General features: G+C 35.9%; 1 protein-coding gene across 1 annotated transcript in view; it reads right to left on the bottom strand.

The window, feature by feature from the left end:
* Nucleotides 1–18,668, bottom strand: part of ADAMTS6 (ADAM metallopeptidase with thrombospondin type 1 motif 6) — a 284,847-nt gene extending 266,179 nt beyond the window's left edge. Inside the window, exons 1-3 of the mRNA XM_005694638.3 lie at nucleotides 18,359–18,668; nucleotides 11,067–11,440; nucleotides 8,417–8,781 (exon numbers count right to left, since the gene is read on the bottom strand). Of these exons, the coding sequence (XP_005694695.1) occupies nucleotides 8,417–8,781; nucleotides 11,067–11,163 (462 nt within the window). The 5' untranslated portion in view covers nucleotides 11,164–11,440; nucleotides 18,359–18,668. The remainder of the gene's footprint in view (nucleotides 1–8,416; nucleotides 8,782–11,066; nucleotides 11,441–18,358) is intronic.

The raw sequence follows: 24,285 nt of genomic DNA, 5'->3' as shown, positions 1-24,285 counted from the left end.
ATATATACCCTCTGCCTCATCTGTGAATGTTCATTTCATCAGGTTCAAACAAAAACCTGAATCTCCCTGAATAACATTTTTCCTTCCCTGTAGTCTTCTGGAATGGTGGCTACTTTCTCTCCTACATGCCTCCTATTAGACATGGAGGGAGGGTTAAGATTTCTTGTACTCAATGATATTTCTAAGCAATTATCGCCCTGTTCTCAAAAAAAAAAAAAATTCCATACCCTTCAAATCCCATACCATCACCTTTTCCCTCTGCAAGTAGTAGTTGCCAACTACTGACCCAAAGTCAGTTTCATCACTCCTCACAGACGTTAGTTTCTGGATCATTGTCACTCACTACAACACCATTCCTGAATAATTGTTGACTTCAGTATTTTTTTATATCATTGGCTCTTAATATTTGTATTTGTGTATGTACCCTGAATCCCTCTGGAGGTCTAGGAGAGAAGCCATTGATAAATTCAATTTTTGGTCTTTAGTTTACTCTTATTTTGACTCAGCAGCACTTTTCCCTTTAAATACTTCCCTCTATTAGCTTCCAGGATATTTGCCTGGTTTTTCTTCAGCCTTCTTGCTCCACTGTTCTTAGATGTCCCCTCCACATCTTTTTGATCTCCCTAACCTCTTGGAGCACTCAAAAGGCCCAGTCCTTAGACCTCTAATTTATTCTATATATACTCTCTCAAAGCAAATTCATATTACCTCCTGGCTTAAATGCCATATATAGAGAGACAGATACAGATACAGACATATACATAGATAGATGACTCCCAAAATAAGTTCACAACTCACATCTCTCTCCTGAACTCCAGGCTTGCATATCTAGTATCCTAGATAGTATCTCAAGTTCAGTATGTGAAATTATGTTATATAAAACCCCCCAACCTACTACTACTACAGTTTTTCCATCTCAATTAATACCTACATCTTTCTCATCTCATTGATGGCTGCTATTAATATATTCTAGTTGCTCAGGCCCCAAGCTTGGAATCATCACTGATTCTTTCCTTACTGTGTTCTCTAAAGCCTAACATCTGCCCCGAGTTCTCTTTCTAACTTCACCTTCCATTACTCTTGCTCTCTCTCACTTAGCTTTAGCCATGGCAATCTTCTTGGTATTCCTCAAACACTCTCAAATCAGACCTTTGTATTTGAAGATTTCCACCTGGAAATCTTATCCTTCAGATGTCATCATTCCTTTTCTTATTCCTTTTAAGGTCTTTAGTAAATATTTTTTCTACCTTAGAACTTATCACTACCCAACATATTATGATTCTTATTTACTTAATTGTGCATCTCCTCCACTAGAATGCAAGCTATAGGATTACATGGATTCTTGTTTTGCTCATTGTTGTACTCCTATTACCTGGAACAGTGCCGCGTACTTGATAAGTACTTATAATCATTTGATGAATGGATGAATTAATAATGAAAAATGTAGAGAGGCAATTGTGAACATAACTAAATGAACAGAAAGTCTAACGGGGTTGTTGGTCTTTTCTAACTATGTAGGCAAGAATCCCTTAGAAGAAATGGAGTAGCCATCATGGTCAACAAAAGAGTCTGAAATGCAGTACTTGGATGCAATCTCAAAAACAACAGAATGATCTCTGTTCGTTTCCAAGGCAAACCATTCAATATCAGGGTGATCCAAGCCTACGCCCCAACCAGTAACGCTAAAGAAGCTGAAGTTGAACGGTTCTATGAAGACCTAGAAGACTTCTTAGAACTAACACCCAAAAAAGATGTCATTTTCATTATTGGGGACTGGAATGCATAAATAGGAAGTCAAGAAACACCTGGAGTAATAGGCAAATTTGGCCTTGGAATACGGAATGAAGCAGGGCAAAGACTAATAGAGTTTTGCCAAGAAAATGCACTGGTCATAGCAAACACCCTCTTCCAACAACACAAGAGAAGACTCTACACATGGACATCACCAGATGGTCAACACCAAAATCAGACTGATTATATTCTTTGCAGCCAAAGATGGAGAAGCTCTATACAGACAACAAAAACAAAACCAGGAGCTGACTGTGGCTTAGATCATGAACTCCTTATTGTCAAATTTAGACTGAAATTGAAGAAAGTAGGGAAAACCACTAGACCATTCAGGTATGACCTAAATCAAATCCCTTATGATTATACAGTGGAAGTGAGAAATAGATTTAAGGGACTAGATCTGATAGATAGAGTGCCTGATGAACTATGGACAGAGGTTCGTGACATTGTACAGGAGACAGGGATCAAGACCATCCCCATGGGAAAAAAAAATGCAAAAAAAGGAAAATGGCTGTCTGAGGAGGCCTTATAAATAGCTGTGAAAAGAAGAGAAGGGAAAAGCAAAGGAGAAAAGGAAAGATATTCCCATTTGAATGCAGAGTTCCAAAGAATAGCAAGGAGAGATAAGAAAGCCTTCCTTAGTGAACAATGCAAAGAAACAGAGGAAAACAACAGAATGGAAAAGACTAGAGACCTCTTCAAGAAAATTAGAGATACCAAGGGAACATTTCATGCAAAGATGGGCTCAATAAAGAAATGGTATGGACCTAAAAGAAGCAGAAGATATTAAGAAGAGGTGGCAAGAATACACAGAACTGTACAAAAAAGATATTCACGACAAAGATAACCACAATGGTGTGATCACTCACCTAGAGTCAGACATCCTGGAATATGAAGTCAAGTGGGCCTTAGAAAGCATCATTATGAACAAAACCAGTGGAGATGATGGAATTCCAGTTGAGCTATTTCAAATCCTGAAAGATGATGCTGAGAATGTGCTGCACTCAATATGCCAGCAAATTTGGAAAACTCAGCAGTGGCCACACGACTGGAAAAAGTCAGTTTTCATTCCAATTCCAAAGAAAGGCAATGCCAAAGAATGCTCAAACTACGGCACAATTGCACTCATCTCACACGCTAGCAAAGCAATGCTCAAAATTCTCCAAGCCAGGCTTCAGCAATACATGAATCGTGAACTTCCAGATGTTCAAGCTGGTTTTAGAAAAGGCAGAGGAACCAGAGATCAAATTGCCAACATCAGCTGGATCATCAAAAAATCGAGGGAGTTTCAGAAAAATATCTATTTCTGCTTTATTGACTATGCCAAAGCCTTTGACTGTGTGGATCACAATAAACTGTGGAAAATTCTGAAAGAGATGGGCATACCAGACCACCTGACCTGCCTCTTGAGAAACCTATACGCAGGTCAGGAAGCAGTTAGAACTGTACATGGAACAACAGAGTGGTTCCAAATAGGAAAAGGAGTACGTCAAGGCTGTATATTGTCACCCTGCTTATTTATCTTATATGCAGAGTACATCATGAGATATGCTGGGCTGGAGGAAACACAAGCTGGAATCAAGATTGCCGGGAGAAATATCAGTAACCTCAGATATGCAGATGACACCACCCCTATGGCAGAAAGTGAAGAAGAACTAAAAAGCCTCTTGATGAAAGTGAAAGAGGAGAGTGAAAAAGTTGGCTTAAAGCTCAACATTCAGAAAACAAGGATCATGGCATCTGGTCCCATCACTTCATGGGAAATAGATGGGGAAACAGTGGAAACAGTGGCAGACTTTATTTTTGGGGGCTCCAGAAAATAAATCACCACACATGGTTATTACAGCCATGAAATTAAAAGACGCTTACTCCTTGGAAGGAAAGTTATGACCAACCTAGATAGTATATTCAAAAGCAGAGATATACTTTGCCAACAAAGGTCCGTCTAGTCAAGGCTATGGTTTTTCCAGTGGTCATGTAGGGATGTGAGAGTTGGACTGTGAAGAAAGCTGAGCACTGAAGAATTGATGCTTTTGAACTGTGGTGCTGGAGAAGACTCTTAGGAGTCCCTTGGACTGCAAGGAGATCCAACCAGTCCATCCTAAAGAAGATCAGTCCTGGATATTCACTGGAAGGACTGATGCTGAGGCTGAAACTCCAATACTTTGGCCACCTCATGCAAAGAGTTGACTGACTGGAAAAGACCCTGATGCTGGGCGGGACTAGGGGCAGGAGGAGAAGGGGACGACAGAGGATGAGATGGCTGGATGGCATCACTGACTGGATGCACATGAGTCTGGGTGAACTCCAGGAGTTGGTGATGGACAGGGAGTCCTGGAGTGCTGCAATTCATGGGCTCGCAGAGAGTTGGACACAACTGAGCAACTGAACTGAACTGAACTATGTGTATAGTATTTAGTATCTTAGAGAGATAAAATCATTTTTCATAAAGTTGAACAAAATACGAAGAAACAAACAGATCTGGAAAAGATCTGTTGAAAATAAGAAATATGACTGCTATAATTTTTAAATCAATGAAGAAAAAGAAAGCAAAAGTGGGAAAATTTCATAGATCTTAGAACAGAAATGAAAAAAAAATGGGGTGAAAAGAAAAAAGGAGATCCAAGTACAGAATGGGATGGTGGGGTACAAGGAGAGAAAGTTACTAAGAAATTTTTTTTTATATATCTCTCATTTGAAGGAGAGTCTTTAAATTGAAAGTACTCATCAAATACAAAGTCAGTGTAAGTACAGAAGACCCACAGCTTATACATTATTATATAATTTCTGAAACAAAAAGGATAAGAAGAAAAGCATACCATTTTGAAGAAAGAAAAATTTTTAAAGAAAAGAATAAGAAGCAGACTTATCTGCCACCAAAATAAATCAATGCTTAGACCTTTAAATCTTTTCCTAAGATATAAAGCCATAGAGATAAGTTTGATACCCCATATTTCCCTTTTCCAATTCCAATATCCATGGTCCTAAAGGAAAATTATTTTTGAACCTAGACTTCTATATCTAGCTAAATTATTAACCAAACAAGAGGGCAACATAAAGTCACTTTGAAACAGGCAAAGACTCAGAAATTTTACTTCTCAGGTACCTTTTCTGAGGTAATTACTTAACAATGTTCTCCAACAAAACAAGTATGCAAATTCTGTAAACAAAAAGAAAATGCAGAATTAACCTAGGAATAAAGAAACCCCAAGATCTTGAGCTATTACTAGCTCAAGAAATTGATTAAACCATATACTCCAAGAAAAATGACTCCAAAGTAGAATGGAATATATTCCAAGCAATAGATACAAGGGCTAAGGAAATGGATGAGTGGTATAAGCATTGTAAAATTGAAATTATGGGTAAGGAAATATGATTAGAAGGCACCAATGATCTCTACATTGAAAACTATTTTATATAGAACAATTAAAAACAAAATTGGTTAAAAGGGACCTTAGAAAAATGGGATTTTAGAAAAACTTATTTATATATTCCATTTGATTAAAAATGTAATATGATATAGGGCTTCCCTGCTGTGTCAGATGGTAAAGAATCCACCTGCAATGCAGGAGACTCAAGTTCAATCTCTAGGTTGGGAAGATCCTCTAGAGAAGAAAATGGCTACCCAATTCAGGATTTTTGCCTGGAGAATTCCATGGACAGAGGAAGCCTGCAGGCTACAGTCTACGGGGTCACAGAGTTGGACACATTTTAAAAAATAACATGACATAAAATAAGAATAAATGTGAGGATTACTAAAACTGGCAAATAAAAGTATGATGAGGAAGGATATTTACATAGGATCTGCTCACAAATTCCTTATTAGTTGCCAAAGTGAAATGGAAACTTCAGTTATAAACCTGGTAGACCACCCCTGAATCAAGAAATCAAAATGAATCAACACCATACAGTTTCAACAGGAAGCTAAAAGTAAAACAGGTGCTAAAAGTGAAAGTGAAAGTTGCTCAGTTAGGTCCAACTATTTAAGACCCCTACAGTCCATGGAATTCTCCAGGGCAGAATACTGGAGTGGGTATCCTTTCCCTTCTCCAGGGGATCTTTGGAACCTAGGGGTCAAACCCAGGTCTCCTGCACTGCAGGTGGATTATTTACCAGCTGAGCCACAAGGGAAGCCCAAAACAGGTGCTAATGAATAGGAAAAAAAAGAGAACAAGAGACACAGAAGTTTCAATGAGGATGAAAAATAAACGAGTGACACTGTTAGGGGAAGCACATTGATTGAAACCACCCACCCTGGCCAGGCACCATAGTAACCATTTGCATGAGTTGTTTTATGACAGAAGATCCTGATAAGGAATAGGGAACTAATAAGCCATTACCAACTGGAAGAGTTCGGGAAAGGTCTAAAGGAGACACTGCGTGTCCGTCCACTTCCCAGAATCCCTCTCGCTAGCATCCATCTTGGCTGAGCGATGCGTGTGCCACCAGGAAAGACTCTGAATTAGAATGATTGGCCAAAGACCACCAGGAAACTAATCCCATCACCATAAAACCCAAGACTGCAAGCCACACGGCAGAGCAGTTCTCCTGGATTTCCTTACCCTACAGTTCTCCTGGGTTTCCTTACCCTACTGGTCTCCACTCAGGTGCCCTTTCCCAATAAAATCTCTTGCTTTGTCATCCCATGTGTCTCCTTGGACAATTCATTTCCGAGCATTAGACAAGAGCCCAGTTTCGGGCCCTGGAAGGGGTCCACCTTCCTGCAACAACACTCTGCTATTCCCTTAAGTACAGATTCCATTTATAATCTTCTTCTCACCTTTGCCTTATCAACGTCTTTCACCATTCCATCAGTAGCCACTTATATCAGCAATTCTCAAATTATTTGTTTCCAGAATAAAATTCTTTTCTAGATTTCAAAGCTATATTTTCCAAAAGCCAACTAGAATCTTTAACCTTTATTTCTTCAGATTCTTCACATTCACTATATCAAAATCACTATCTTCATCTTCCTTTGAACTCCAGCATTCCACTACCATGACTTTTCTCTGTTAGTAAAATTCATATACAGCCTCGTCCAAAAGTGAAATCTCAATCATCATCAATTACTTTCTCTCCTCCATTTCACATCCAGTTCAATGACTTTTTAAATATCATTAAATATCCACTACTTACTATATGCTAGGGAAGAAAAATCAATAAGACACAAATCCTATAAATTTTCTCACCAAACTGAGGTTCAAATTTATCCATCTGCTCCATTCCCAGTGCCATAGTCGGTATAGACTTTCATTATCTCCTATAAGATCTAACTCACCTTCATATCTCCAATCACTCCTCTTCCCTCAGCTTCACAATGGAATTAGCTTTTTTTCTAAATCTCAGATCTGTTCATTTGACCAGCATGTTAAAATTATCAATGGCATAATTAATGCCAAATTTAAAGAGCTTGGTTAATGACTAGGAACAGTATTTTTCTATCATACTTAACAGCAAATGTCATAAGTTTAAAAATAGTTGTTTTGGATAATTTATTCAAAAAGAGGAATCTCTTTTGTATATAAAGTTTAAAACTGCTTAGAGACAAAGAAACTAGTGATGAATATATTCAATATGTCTATATTATAGGAATTAACCCAAATATTAAAATCTAAGTAATCATTTTGACTTATTAACATTACAGAAAATTGACATTTGAGCAAATTCTTATATATACCCATGGCAAAAATTTTTCTCAACTACATGGTTCTTAATACTTCTTTGAAATTTAGAATCTATCTAAACTCAACTCCATATACTTTTTTATAGTGAAATAAGATTGAAGATATGGATGTGATAGAGTAAGGAAGAAAAACAGTTTCTGAAAATGTGAGTTGAGCATCAAAATGTCTGTACTCTTTTACACCAATAAAGCTTTAATAGAACATCTACACTGGCATGAAAAGCAGTAGATGAAATGTGAAATACAGGAAGTAGAAACGAAGAATGTGCTTTGTTCTACAACCATTACTATGTGCAGCCTTGAACTGTGTATTTACCATTAGACTAGAATGGACTCAAATGCCCAGCATAGAACCTATACTCTTGAAATCCAGTTTCAGGGTAAAATAAGATTTATTATCAATTATCAGATAAATGTGGGAAAAAAAATATTTTCTAAAGAGACATTGATTGATATATAAGATTTTGCTTCAAGGACTTATAAACCTAAATAGGTCATGAGTAATTTTAAGTTATGTTGATTACCAGAGAAAGACACGAAAGAAACTTTAAGAGGTAATCAGTGTCATGGTTTCCTGCATAATACAAACACATACATACACACAATACCCTTAAGTTCCTCATCAAAGACTGAGTTTTGTCTATGCATTAAGCATATAGTATTTGATCAGAAAAATTTAACTCTAAAAGGAAAGGAGAGGTTTCATTCACTCCTCTACTAATAATACAGGGTTTTAAAAATTGTTCTTACTTTGAAAGTTCAATGCAAACATTATGAAAAAGATTATCAAAAGCAAAGGCAATAGAAATAACAAAAATTTTAGAATGTTTCCTTCCCTAGATAAACCATATAAATATATGTGTGTATATTATTAACTTGAGAAAAGACATTTATATTGTGAATTTATTTCCCCATCAGAAATTTAAAATTATAACATCTACTTACCAACCCAACACAATTGCTTAAAGCCACTTTAGTTGTACTATGTTGATCTTGCAAGTATCCTGTGTAATGACAGTTGTCTAAAAAATCATGCTTCCACTGGGGTCCATCTTTTCCCCAATATTCTACTGTAAAATGTTTGGACACAAAATCTGTGTTGAGAGTCAAATTTAGGTGAAAGTGCTTGCCATAGGCTGAAAGTTTAAAAAATAACTTAGATACTGCCTGCTGTGGATCGATAGGGTCCATACTCCGTCTTCTCCTGGAGTGTTTATCATTTTTCACAGTAAAGCTGAGAAAAGCTCCATTTTGATCAACTCTTATTGGAATAGTTAGCTGGTAGTGTTCTAGATAAGTCAGGAATTCCTCTTTTGTAATCACAAGGCAGAAAATCCAGAAAAAACACATGGAAGAAAAGAAAATTTAACAGATCAAAGAAGTAGCAGTATAAGCAACTATATTCCTTAAAACTATGCATTATTATATACAAAGTATGGGAAAACATGTTATATTAAGCAAAAATGAAACAGCAAAAGTTTAAAATCTCAAGATGAATTAAGTTCTAAATATTCCATTCCTTTAAAAAGTATTTTAAAGTTTTTTGAAAGGCTTTTTTTTTAATTTAATTTTGAAAACATGAATTCTAAGAGCTAAATTTTATAGCACATAAGAATATTGGTAAAAATACACATATGTAAAACAACAGAATTTCATTCAGATAAAATGTTGTGAAAGTTACCCAAAAGAGTTTACACAGAATCTCTACAGCCTTGTTGAACTTTTTTTTTTTTAATTATCAGTTACAATGTAAAATTACAGCAACCACTTTGGAAAACAGCCTAGCAGTTCCTCAAAAAGTTAAACATAGAACTACCATCTGACACAGCAATTTCACTCTCAGGTATTTTTACAAGAGAAATGAAAACATAAACCCACACAAAAACTTGCACAAAAATGTTTATAGCAGCATTATTCATAATAACTAAAAGGGGTAAATAACCCAAATGTCCATCAATTGATAAATGAATGAATGGATGAAAAATATATGATATATTCATGCAACAAATTATTGTACAATAAAAAGGAATACTGAAACATGTTATGACATGAATGAATCTTCATAACAGCCTTCATAATCAAAGTTCCTTATCTAATACTATAAAAACACTATGCTAAATGAAAAGAACCAGTCACACAGAATAGGCAAAACTCTATGGACAAAAATAGACCAGAGGTTGCCTAGGACTGGGGATAAGGTGGTTTGGAGGGAAGTGGGGAGTGACCATTAATGAGTTCAGAGTTTCTTTGGGGGTTGATAAAATGTTCTAAATTTGATTGTGATGATGGTTGTACAACTCTGTAACTGTAAACCAATGAATTGTATATTTTAAATGGGTGATTATATGGTATGTGTATTACAGTACAGTTGTTTAAAAATTATCAGATCGATAAAAAATTCAGAAGACTATTAAATATATTTTCGTCACTTAGATGCATTAAATATTACCAATTTACCTTCTTAACCATATCTTCCTTTAGCTAAGTTTATCACTAAGGCAGAACCAAATGTCTGCACACTGCTTCACTGTCTAAATATGAAGTTTACCCACAAATATAAACTCCCATGAAACCATGACCAAATGGAAAAAAATTTTAAAATAATACTTATGTCAATTATAAACAACAGTTTATATTAAATGCTATGGCTTTGTTGATTTGAGAGCCACATTTTGTACATATGGACTTCTTAGATATATACATCAATCCATAATGGTCCTGAAAATCTGGCTTATCAGAACAACAAAAAAAGATCTGTTACTATACATTCATGGGAGCAGAATTCAAAAAGGTATGCTTTCAATAACTCTTTAAGAATTGGACTGGTCTGTGGAAAACAAAATGATCTTCATTCCTAGGACCTCTGGTAACATCTTTTCTATGATAAAAAGTTCAATTTTATGGACTAAAATTATGGGCTTCCCTTGTGTTTTAGTTGGTAAAGAATCCACCTGCAATGTGGGAGACCTGGCTTTGATCCCTGGGTTGGGAAGATCCCCTGGAGAAGGGAAAGGCTACCCACTCCAGTATCCTGGCCTAGAGAATTCCGTGGACTGTATAGTTCATGCGGTCGCAAAGAGTCAGACATGACTGAGCAACTTTCACACGTGGATTATTAGAACTTGACAAGTTGAACTTCTAATTCTTTTATCTAGCTTCTAGTCCTTAGATCAGAATTCTTAAGTTTGGAAACACATTTTTATATTAAGGGTCCACAAGGATCTTACGTCAGAATTTGTCTGGTTTCTTATTCTTCTATAGCAATAACCTCTGGATTCCTTTTGAGCATGATCTTTACTGTAAACCCTGACAATGAGTATATTAGTAAAGTTAAGAATCAGAAGAAGAGGCCAGGGTCTTCTGAGGAAGACCAGTCAACTCTAAAATGCACTAGATGTTAAATACTAGTAGGACAAGTTAAAAGTCTATTATAGCCATTAACATTTATGAAACTAGCACTGAATTGACACACTAGGTCTCTGCTCCTACCATTATACATATGAAAGAAAATGTTTGTTCAACTAAACATTCAGAATCTTTCCTTGTAAGATTAATAGCAATATTTTTTTGTCAGTTTCGAAAGCAGGAATCCTACCTTGAGAACTGTATGAAAGCCTGTAGTCACTATGAAATTCCGATGAAGCCATGACGAGGCTCAAAATCCAGGTAAACGTCTTCCACAAAATTTCCATAATTTAGAAAACTGGATGATTTTTTAGAGGGCTACCTATGTTCTAGAGAGTCAATACCATACCAAAATCGAAGCATAACAATTTTATTTCTTTATAACTTCTTGCAGATTAGTTATTAGATGTTCCACTATTTAGCAGGTATTTTTTCCCAACATCTGGTACTTTCTTCTATACTTGGATTCATTTTCTCAATCCAAAATGAAAATAATAATGATGGAAATTTTCATAAGCAGAGTATTAGGCTGAATAGTCACTAAAAGTATGGCTATTTTTTAACCTAGAAAAAAAAAATTAAGTTAATTGAAAAACATTCTGAATGGACAGATCTATATTGCAGAATGCTTGCCAAAGGACATATACTACAAAAATACATAACTAATCAGACCATTGTTGTCCTTCATAGTGTAAATAAACATTCACGAGACTAAGTACCGAATTGGAAACCTAAATGTTTAGAAGGATAATACCAAAGCTACTTGATAATCAAAGAAGGAACCTAAGGAGGATCATAAAAATTCTCTTCTTAAAACTTTGAAAATAACAATGTATGGGTATATAGTGACTAATCTTTCAGTAAAAACCAGGCTGACTTCACAAAGTTCATTTTATGAACAGTACTGATAAACAGTATGTGACTGTATTCCTTAACATTTAGTACACCTCTATCTAGAGTTTGATTTGTTACCTATCATTTTTTTCTTAGAGAGTAGATCTAAAAATACACAGCGGTATTAAGCAACTATTTGTGAAAACTCAGACAGTAGCATAAATTAAACTTCTGAAAAGCTGAACCATATTTACTGTAACCCTTGACTTTATCTGGAAATCTTTTGACTCATAAAGCAACACATATGAAACAATTTATCTAGAATATAACTATAAAGAAAAGTAATTCATTTTCTGAAAAGAATTTTTTAAAATTCAGTTCAGGTAACACAACAGATTTCATGTCCTATCTCATATACTTTTCTTCTGACTTACAATTTCACTCAGAAGCCATGATTTCACATTTTATACAGAACACTGGCATATTTGGCTACCTGATTTTCCAGAATAAGGAAACAAAAAAAGGACTAAAAGGTAGCTCAGAAAAGACAACAAAAGTTAACCAAAAAAAGAGGAAAAACCAAAAAGTAGCTTTAGAAACCGAAAGCAATACATTGAAGGTAGAGACAAATGGTCCTTATATAGCTTAATAGTTCATATTGTGTATATGACTGTGTTATAGCTAAATATCTGATATTCAAAAGCTTAACTGTAAAATTAAGTTATTTGGAATACTTCATTCCCTATAGTGCTAGAAATATCGGTTATTACAATGTATTAAAAAACCCACAATCGTTTCAAGTTTCTTAAGTCTGTGTCTACAAATTATTAAATTGATAAACCTTGAAAAACTAATTCAACCAATCAACAACTGTTGTCTCACATGTTTTAAAAATGATGCTATAACAACATGGAGATAAGAAAAGATTAAGACACAATCTTTGCTCTTTAGGCAATCATAATCTAAGGAAAAAGAAAAAACTCAAGACAGACTGACATATGCCATAATAAACTTACAAAAGTATTTATAAGAGATCAGATGAAGGGAATGACTTCTGAATCAAAGAAAGATAGTGAAGAAAAGGTTATGAAAAAAAATAACACTTGAGATACACCCTGGAAGATGAACAGAATTTGACAAGTCAAGTTTCTGGGGGCAATCATTACAAATTAAAGAAACAGATTGCACAAAGTACAGATGGCAAGAAAAAGTGGAAAATATTAGTAATGATATTAAGTTTTGTTCCTATGCAGAAGACAGGTAATATCTAGAAAGGTAGTTTAAGGTCAGGTCTAAAAACAAAGAGAACTTTAAATATATGTTACTCCTTTTAATATTCATTACAATCTTATAAAGTAGGTATTATTGCTGTGTGTGAGGAATGGCCCCAGAGATCCTGCCTCCTAATACCCAAGCCATTCTGTAACCTCCTTCCTTGGAGTAATTTGATCCTAACTAATATAATACCTCAATGGTGAGAGGATGTCACTTCCATGATTAGATTACAAAAGATTCTGACTTCCATCTTAGCAGTAGACTCCCTTACTGGACTTTGATGAAACAAGCTGCCATATGGATAGGCTCACATGGCAAGGAACTGAGAGCAGCCTTCAGATAACCACTAGCTAGGAAATGCAGCCCTCAATTCTATAGCTTGCAAGGAACTAAGCCTTGAATATGTGAGCTTATAAGCATATCCCTCCCCACTCAAGTGTTCTGTGGTTCCCTTAGTCCTTGCCAACATTTTAACTATAGCCTCTTGAGAGACTCTGAAGCACAAGACAGAGTAAGCCATGCCCAGGCTCCTGACTCACAGATACTGTTAATAAATGTGTGTTCTTTAAGTTGCTAAGTTTATGGTGATAATTTTTGAACCAACTGATAACTAATACAGCTGCTAATTTACAGATAAAGAAGTTGAAGCTCATAGTGACCACATAACTAGAAAATAGCAGGGCACAGAGTCATATATAAGATTATCTGGCGTTAAAGTCTAAATTTTTTATATCATATCACATTTCCATTTTAAATTACTCTAACTTAAATATTCAATAGTAATTGCATATGACCAGTAGCAAACTAAATATTCATAAATGATGATAATTAACGTGAAATTTTAAGCGACTTGATACACAATAACTTCTATCTCAAAATTTCTTCTACAGTGATTTAGGCAAAACAACAGGCACTATATATTCTTTCTCAGGCAAAAATCTATAAAGAGATTAAATCGCACTATTATTTAATAACAGCACAACTGACCCTTGAATTACCTGTGAGCGGGCAGTACCCAGTTTCTGCAAAAATGTGAATTATAAACTACAGGCAACCCTCTACGTATGCAGCTTCTCCATAACAGATTCAACTAATAAAGGACAGTGTAGTACTATAGTATTATTATATAATGTATAATATATAATAATACATAATATAAATTAATATATATAAATAAATATATAACACTATAGTATTATTACTGAAAAAAAATTCTTATATATATGGACTTGCAGCTCCAATCTGTGCTGTACAAGGTCAACAGTAAAAAAACAATCCAGTTATCTTGATTCCCAGCCTATTCATGTACAGTCTCCAACTGCTTACCTGTTGCTTCATGAGCATTTACTCTTCGCTGTTGTTTTGTCAGATTACTTGAGTGCTGGGCATAAAAATATCTGACATTAAGTGTGTCCCTCATATACTTTAATCTTCCTTTAAAGAGGAATATATAATAAACATATTTGAGTGAATTTCTAGTAAGTGATGATAGATTTGTAGTGAATCATATTTATCCTTTTTTTCCTATTTTCCTAGGCTCTAAAACTGACAAACTTATAATGAGCCACATTTAGGAAACAACTGTTTTCTCCTCTTGAGAAATTTCCTGCTCTTCACAGTTTTTTAACCTCTACTTTTACCATTACTACCACTATCTTGTAAGTGCCCAAGTTAAATAAGCAAGTATAACATCCAGAGAAAAAGTAGTATGAAGTACCTGGCCAAAAGTACACTAACATTTGATTTAAGAACTTGTAGTAAAAAAAGAACATTGATGCATAATAGAAAGAGCAGAAGTTTTGAAGATAAAGAAACCAGTGCGATAGTCCTGGTTCTACCACTGACTACAGTATCTGGCACACAGGCACTCAATAAATTTCAGTCTCTTTCTCCATTCTCATTCCTTCCTCCCCTCCTCACATTTTTCAAGCTTCTAGTGCCAGTGAAGAAATTTAATAATGAGTAAATGAGTGGGCTCAAGTTCAATTAAAGTCAACAACAACTAATATATCTAACCACTCAGTCACCTATACAATAAAAATGAACAGCTGAACTTACTTTCTGACACCTACTGGAGAATTTAATCTGGACATTATAAGCAAATATGTATAGGTACTAACTTCTCCAGAAATAGTTTCCAAAATTCAGATTAATATTAAAATAGTACATAATTATCCAAAAAGCATAATGTCCTTACATTGGACAGCAGAAGCATTATGCTGTGGAATATACAAGAGGTTTTGAATCCTGTTTTGACTGCGAGTTACTTAACTCTAATAGATGTTTCCTCATCTATAAAAACATGATTATGATATCTACCTTACAAAGATTTGCTGAGAGATTTGATTATACATGATGTAAAGTGTCCACATGCTTCACTTTAATAGTTAAATAAATATTAGTCCCCTTCTCCTCAATATCTGACTCATCATTTTTCAAAGGCCTTCCTTCAAGGAGTTTCATGTATCTCCGTCCCTTAAGAATGTGGAACAGTTGGATATGACGATGGAATCAACTAGGTCATATTATCTATTAGAATGAACAGTAAAGAATTTAGGTCATGATAACTGGACTGACAACTACTTTAAATTTGAAAACAGAATCAAAACTTCCATTTTACATTGATTTTACACAGACTTTTTCCCCTAAGAAAAATGCACCAATCAGTAGAGTTAAGGGATCATTTACCTGCTTCCATCGATCAAAGCGACACTAAGTAGAAATAATTTTAAAAAACTTAAACTTTACTGATTTCCTCAGTAGTCCACCCAAGCTGAAGGGTACTTGTCTTTTTCCTCTATCATCTGTACTTCCAACTCAAATGATCTAAGAGTAGCCAAGGTAATAATTTCCTCTCAAGAACTATCATTATGGAGCTAAGGAACACACATAACATCCTTCTTGACTTCCTTCATTCATCTTAATTCTGATTATTTTTTTAAAGCTGATTTTGTCTTCACTGAGGAAGCAATAATACCACACTTCCTTCAGGTACTTCAATTTTTATATGTGAAAATTAACTTCTCATTTCATTTTCCAATTATTCATTCAACAAATATTTAGCTACCCTGGTGACTCAATTAGCAAAGAATCCACCTGCAATGCAGGAGACACAGATTTGATCCCTGGGTTGGGATGATCCCTGGCGAAGGAAATGGAGACCCACTCCAGCATTCTTGCCTGGGAAATCCCATGGACAGAGGAGCCTGGCGGGCTGCAGTCCATGGGGTCGCAAGAGTCAGACACAACTTAGCAATAAAACCACCACCATTATATGCTAAGGCTTGAAATACAAAAGTTTACAGGTCATTTATAAATTCTGTGACACTGCTTTCCAAGGAAAGGTGTAGTTAAGGAGACTTAAAACTTAGCTAACAAGAAAAGCAAACAAGCCAAAAGCAAAAATATACAATATTATTCTATAAAAATCAAGCCCCAAATTACATACAGCGCCCAACTGTTTATTCCAGATGGCAAGTTAAATATGTTATCTTTATTATAACTTCTCTCCTGAAAAACAGAAACACCTTTTTCTCTTGACATTAGCTCAAAATGTTGATAATTCTTTGGTAGAACCAAGAGAGCTATCCACTTCTTCCACCTTTTACTCTTCTCCCCAGAAATGTTCCAGAGAATGTGCTATCAACTCTCTTAATATGTTAGCTCTTTATTCTCTCACAAAAGTCACACACAGCATAAGATTGGCATAGAGGACCATCCCAAAGCACCAGCAGCTACTAATGGGTGCTAAGGAAATGAAGAGGAAGTAGTAAGAATAGACAAGAATAAGAATTAATCTTACATGCAATGGCTCAGACATGAAAAGTATTAAAGTATTTCAAGTCTTGAGGTTAGAGAGTTTTGCCCTTGAGAATCACAAAAATACTAATACCACAACACAGATTTCATTTGCTGCCATTTGTAAAAAATTGAATGATTTGTTTGAAATCAGCTTTTTTGCCTCTATAGCTATTCTTCAAAAATCTAAAATACCAATGATCACATATAAACACTAAATTAATATAAACTGGAACTGCAGCTACCACTTTGGTGAAACACAGGAAAACAATTATCTCCAAAATTAATTTTCTCAATTTCCTTTCAACTACACCAGTCTTATGTTACATTTATTTTCCTGTCATGAATTTTGAGAGCTGCCATTCACACATCTAAGTTTCAGTCTAATCAACATAACCTAAAAAAGGAAAGAAAAAAATTGTCCAAGAAATTTGAACATAAAAGAGTATGTTGAAAATCACACTCCAGTGTGTTTTTAAAAGTTCCAAGCAATAGTTCAGTTTCCCCTTTCCTCCGTCATTCTGCATACTCTCGCCTCCCCCCAACCCCCCCACCCCCACCCCTCTTCACCCAGACAGAGGGTAACAGTCTGAGCTGCCCTGGTTGAGTTGATCCTAAAGTTAACATTCAGCAGCCCATTTCCAGACAGCAGCGCTAAATCTATTTGGATAAAACGCGTGTGACCCAGACAGTTGGCATTTGGCCCAAACGCGTTGCACCGGCAGCTCAAATAAAAACAAGAGTAAGAAACTCACTCTCTTGTTCCCTCTCAGTGCGCTTTCTCACTCTCTCCCTCTCTTTGCTTCCACTACAACAAGGAAAGAAATTACCAAAGACAGGAATTATAGTAAACATTATCTAAAGGCAGCTTTCCAATAACCCCTGAAGCACAATCCCCTCTCCAGTCTCTGAACTTTGATCCCATATACCATATACACGGACATATCCCGATATTCAAGGCTCCAGAGGGTTATGAGCCTACCATGTCCCAAGTGGCCAAAAGTAAATCAAAAACACACGTTTCCATCTCTTTGATTAGCCTATTAAGAGCTTAACATATCTAGAGCATCGGGACTATAGCTAGCACATTAATTCTGCCCTCTGAGCCCAGGCATAAAATATGCACTTGTCTGACTACTTAAGACACTGACTTGAAACTGTAAAATGCAGGTCTTTTTTTAAGAACTGAAAATCAGATTAAAATCACATCATTATTACTTTCCCAATTACTATTTGGTGATTAAAGACCATAAAAATCATAAGCAAGTCATACTTCACAAAACATGTCTATTTGTATAATAAACATATATTTCTTTTTGCATCATAAAATATTTGCAAGACCCAGAATTCTCCAACCCCCGACTAGTCTGGAGTTAAAAGATTTCTATCTGTAAAATGAGTTCAGTCAAGCTCACTCATTGCCATTAAAAAAAAAAAAAAAAAAAGAAGAAGAAAAAGAAAAAAAAACACACACAGAAAAAAAGTTTTCTACGCGTTATTCGGAAGACAAGCAAAGCACAAGTTTTAATTAAAAAAAAAAAACGGTTTCATTGAATATTGTGAACTCTTCCTTACCGTTTTCATCTTCAAATTCTGATAAAAAGTAAGTTTCAAACAATAGAGATTGCACTGGACGACTCACGTACTCCCTCTCCTCTTTTTTTTCTGCCCCCCTTTGCAAAGCCACAGCAGTGAGTTAGTTATTCTGCAGCCAGAATAAAACCCTATAGTCTGGCTAACCCGGGCTTTAGAGAACGGACTTTCCGATTTGGCAGAAAAAAAGATGCCTTCAATACATCCAGGCTATCATCCTGAGATGCTGCCTTTGCAAACCCCCTTTCTCTCCCGCACCCCCTCCCTTCAAAAAAAAAAAAAAAGGAAAGAAAAAAAAAGAAAGGAAGGAAGAAAAAAAAAGACTTAAGACTTATTGGGGGTGGAAGTGGTGCCCTCTCTTCCTGGACAGCTTAGTGCCTTTGCTATGCAAATAACATGTGAAGAGCATCAAAAGGTATCAGGAGAAAAGAAGACAAGAAGAGCAGGAAGGGCAGCAAAGTTTTGTTGAAGTAGCCCTAGATCTCACTACCGGCCCCCAGCCAACTTGAATTGCAGCAGTAGAAAATTTTGGCAGCTTTTCCTCAGAGGCAGAGCACACTGACGTCAGTCTGCAGATGTGCCGGGCTGCGTCGGGTGCGCATGTGTCCTGGGTCGTCACGTGGAGGGGGAGGGGAGGTAGAGGTACAATCGGGGTAACCAACTACCAGCCATTCAGAAGGGTTTAGACAATGTCAACTTTTCCACCCTGTGAATGAGAGAAATTCTGGCCCTTCTAACCTCAATCCCCTTCCCCACTCTGCCTCGTTTCCTCCTCTTCCTCTAACCTCTTTTAGAAATTCTAGCTTGGTTTGTGATTAGTAGTTTCTTGGAAAAGGAAAGGGGGAGGGAGGATGAATGGCTTTAGGTGAACTAATGTCACTGTTAAGATCTCTGGTACCCTTCTTCGTGTATTTTTTTTTAAGTCCACGCAACAATGTTAAAAGTTTCACATAAACAGTGTCTCTGAGGAAACTATAGTAAACATCAATCAGTGGCAGATTTCAAGACTCGGTAGCTACAAGTGCACAAAATGCCTGTGTGTGAGCTTTTTCTCCCCCTTAATATACCTCAACAAGCAAAATTGCCAACAAAAGGGAAAGTAGACTAAAATAAACTAAGACCAGCACATTTTCCATCTGATTACTGACTTCAGGTTATGTGGGGCTTTAAAAGAAAAAAAAAAAAAAAGTGGGGGAGGAGAGAGCGCGGGGGAAGAGAGAGAAACTTGCATTATTTCCAGATGAGGGTGAGACTGGATGGTGTTTTCAAGTGCAACCGGGGAAAGCTACAAGTATATATACATATATATATTTAAGACAGTATATTGAATGAAACTTCAATGACTGCCCCAAGGAAAATAAATCCCAAGTCAGACCCCAGAGTCGGGAGAGGGGGCAGATACCCTCCTGCTATCTCAAGATAAACAAACAAAACCTGAAAACTGGTTCTTCAAGTTTCCCAATCCAACCCCTCCCCCAACAACTCCATACACACCAGCTGCCTGTCCCCACTTTAAGGATAAAACAAGGCTACAACGTAGCACTTTCACTTTCATTTGTTGGGGAAAAGCTACTGGCATTAAACTATGAGTGAAATGCCCAAATATGTTTTCCATGTCCTAAGAAAGCAAACAAAGTCTGGCACACAAATCGGAAACAGGAAAAAATGTGAAAATAGCTCAGGACAAATGTTGCCTTTCAGCAGTGTAATCTGCTGTATCATTTATCTGTCTCTACCGTTGAGAGGAGGGTAGGGAGAGGTTTAAGAGTTTCCGAGGGGTGGGGAGTCGGGGGTGGGGGGGGTGGAGGCTGGGAATTGACGCCTCGAAATTCCAGTTCGCTGTTAATGCCAAGTCAATTTCCGATGGCCAGAACCAGAAAGGGGAATTGGACCGGAGGGAAGGGGATAGGGAGGAGGGCGTTTCTGAATACCAGCTCTTAAGTTTCAAGCTTCTGTTAACACTATTGCTCATTTGATTTTTTTTTTTCTTCCTACACCGGAGGTAGTAGGTGTAATACTTCTGGTGAATACATGAATAGTTGGCTAAAGAAGGCATGAATCAGACTGAGAACATCCAAGAATACAGTTACTTCTATTCTTTTTTGAGGACTGAAAGGGGAAAGCATCTGTCCACAGTCAATAGTTTGCATCTTGACCTTAATCAGTTATATCTGGCTCAATTCCATTTAAAACGTAGAAACATAACCTGAGGTTGGAACTGACAGTTTTAAAGAAAAATGATTCATATGGAGATATAGATAGATAGATATTTACATTAAAATATACAAGTTGGCAGTCTATGGGGTCGCAAAGAGTTGGACATGACTGAGCGACTGAACTGAATTGAATACAAGTTGGCTAATCTCTTACCAATAACTGTAAATACTAAAAATAAGGGTGGGTACAGAGCTGGCTTTGCATCAAACCACCTTTGAAATAGTAGTTGAAACTTATCCTTAATTTTTCAAAACCTGGTAGTAGACAGAGCTAGCAGAGAAAATTTAAAGTTAAGGTATGAGTAGTAATCATGTCTATAAGCTGACTGAAAAGTTTTTACACTCACCTAAGACAAACTGCCTTAGGAAACAGCAGTACTGTAAAGGAAAGGAGCTTATTCAATGAGAAGTGGACTTTGGCTAATTACTTATTCAAAGAGTGCCATCCTGCGTCTAAACAGAGTAATGAAAAATTTCCAAGAGATTCTCATCCTATCCTCCAAATGACTTAAGAAAAACAGCAAGAATAAGGGTAAAAACTTATCAGCATAAGAAATGATGAATTCTCAGTTTAACTCTGTGTGTGTGTGTACATTTTCACTGTATGACAGAAATTTCAAACACATTCAAAAGCAGAAAAATAGTACAATGAATCCCAATGTATCCATTATCCAGTCTTAACAAGTATCAAATCATGTCCACTTTTCCTATTACTGGTTCTATCCCTCTAGATTACCTTAAAGCCAAACTCAGATAACATCTCATTTCATTCATTAAATATTTACTGTATTTCTAAAATATAAGGACTAAAAAAATAGCCGCTACTACACTATTGACTTAAAACAACAATCCCTTAATTTCATTAAGTACTATAGATTTCCTCAATTGCAAATAAAGGCTTAAAAAACTTACTGGAATCAGATCTATACATTGCATTAGGTTGATCTCTTATGTCTCCTTTTTAAAGAACTTTGTAATGAAGTAGAATATTCATAAAGAAAAGTACATAAATATATCTTGATGAAAGTGTTATCCTAATATATTTTCACAAAAAGAAGCTACCCATGTAACCATGTAACTTTAATCTATTGGTTCCTCCTCATTTCTTATCAGGGTTCCCTGGTGACTAGGCTGGTAAAGAATTTGCCTGCAATGCAGGAGACCCAGGTTCAAATCTTGGATCAGGAAGATCCCCTGGAAAGTAGAATAGCTACAAACTCTAGTATTCTTGCCTGGAGAATCCCATGGACAGAGGAGGCTGGGAGTCTACAGCCCATAAGTCCCAAAGAGCTGGACGCAACTAAGCCCACATGCATTCCTTATGTTGCAATGTAAACACTGTATTAATATTTTACTATACAAACAACTTCAATTAGCATGGAAGTGTTTTAGTGCACTACCCAGACATTATTTTTTAGTTGAATTATATGTAACAAATTTAAATCAAACCCTGAATGAATTTAAGTTGCAACAGAAATTCTTTAAAATGTTTATCATGAACAATCCTCTACTCTTAGACCCTAAGTTTTCGCTCCAGCTTTCTTTCTCTTTTCACTGTTTCATTTTAAAATGATAGAGGAATTGGGGTAGGGGAGAGATGGAATGGGAGTTTGGCAAATGCAAACTATTATATGTAGAATGGATAAACAACAAGGTCATACTACATAGAACAGGGAACTATATTCAATATTCTGTGATAAACCACAGTGGAAAGGAATATAAAAAGAGTATATACAAAGCACTCATTTCTCAGTGGGAGACACCTTGGCTTTAAAAAATAATAGTAAATAATTAATTAAAAATTTTAGAAAGAAATAAAGATTATGAGCAAAGTGGACTTGATAGCAATCTCCCTACCTAAAAATATTTTTCCTGTAAGTTTTAAAAATATAATTAAATGTAAATGAATGGACACTTTCCGGAAATCAAAGATGAAATGAATGGAAATATGGGCGAGGAAGAAACTTGTATGTACACACATACATATATTTTCATGCACACATGTGTTTATTTTTTCAGAGACTGAAAACCAAAGGTAGAAGAGATTGAGAATCGGAAAAGAGGGACCAAGGGAATTTTAAGGGTAATAAAAATTGTAAGGTAGTTTATTAATATATTATTAGCATATAAATTAAATTTAGTTAAAAATCAAGCCATGTCTTATAGTTAGTGTTTTCTTGTATTTTCAGAAAAAAATGAGATGAAGAATTCTGATTTTATGTTGGTTTGAAATTATTAAATTGAAGCAGGTGACTATCTCTAAAGATGATGAGTTTTAAATTTACCTCACAGATATTAAAACCAGAGTCCATACACTTTTTATATAAAACATTTTATTCTTTCAATAGGACTGGATTTAAATTTGACTTAGTTAAAATAAATATCTTCTAATCTTTGAAAGACTATTATAGGATTTCTTAGGTAATGTGCAAAAGCTCAAAGCATAAAGGAAAAGATTGGTAAGTTTAAATTTATTAATGAAAATTTTAAAAACATTTAAAAAAGCATAAACCAGAAAGCGGGAGAAAAATCGTAACAATATAAGGCTATGGTTTTTCCAGTAGTCATGTATGGATGTGAGAGTTGGACTATGAAGAAAGCTGAGCACTGAAGAATTGATGCTTTTGAACTGTGGTGTTGGAGAAGACTCTTGAGAGTCCCTTGGACTGCAAGGAGATGCAACCAGTCCATTCTGAAGATCAGCCCTGGGATTTCTTTGGAAGGAATGATGCTAAAGCTGAAACTCCAGTACTTTGGCCACCTCATGCGAAGAGTTGACTCATTGGAAAAGACTCTGATGCTTGGAGGGACTGTGGGCAGGAGGAGAAGGGGACGACAGAGGATGAGATGGCTGGATGGCATCACCGACTCGATGGACATGAGTCTGAGTGAACTCCAGGAGTTGGTGATGAACAGGGAGGCCTGGCGTGCTGCGATTCATGGGGTCGCAAAGTCAGACACGACTGAGCGACTAAACTGAACTGAACTGAACTGAAGCTTAATAAATATCAAGAATATTGAAAGAACTCTCACCAATCTATAAGGGACAGGTCAAAAAAACTTTTTTAATGGTATAAACAGAAAAGAAGCAGGAGAAAAAAACCTGAGGACCGATAAATGAGTAATGAAATGTTCTATCTTGCTAGCAATCATAGAAATGAAAATGTTTCTTTCATCAGAGTGGTAAAAATGTTACAATTTGATAATATCAAGTGTTTGGGAGGACTGGACAAACTGGACATGTAATATTTTGGGGGTTTTTTTCTCTTTTTAAAAATTATTTATTATTTTTTAAAATGTTTTACTTTATACTGGAGTACAGTTGAGTAACAATGTCATGTTAGTTTCAGGTGATTCAGTTATACATGTACATGTATCTATTCTTTTTCAAGTTCTATTCCCATTCAGGTTATTACAGAATATTGAGCAGAGTTCCTAATGCTAAACAGTTCATCCTTGTTGGTTATCTATTTTAAATAGCAGTGTATTTATGTCAATTCCAAACTCCCAATCTATCCCTCCCCCTTATACTTCCCCCGTGACAAACATAACCCTTTACACTTCCCCCTTGATAAACATAAGTTCATTTTCTATGTCTGTGAGTCTTGTTTCTGTTTTATAAATAAGTTCATTTGCGTCTTTTTTCAGATTCCACATATAAATGATACCGTACGCTATTTGCCTTCATCTATC

Source organism: Capra hircus, chromosome 20 (genome assembly GCF_001704415.2).
Source record: "Capra hircus breed San Clemente chromosome 20, ASM170441v1, whole genome shotgun sequence".
NCBI classification, from domain to species: domain Eukaryota; kingdom Metazoa; phylum Chordata; class Mammalia; order Artiodactyla; family Bovidae; genus Capra; species Capra hircus.
The sequence above is the reverse complement of the archived record's forward strand: the minus strand, read 5'-3'. Positions and strand labels throughout refer to the sequence as shown.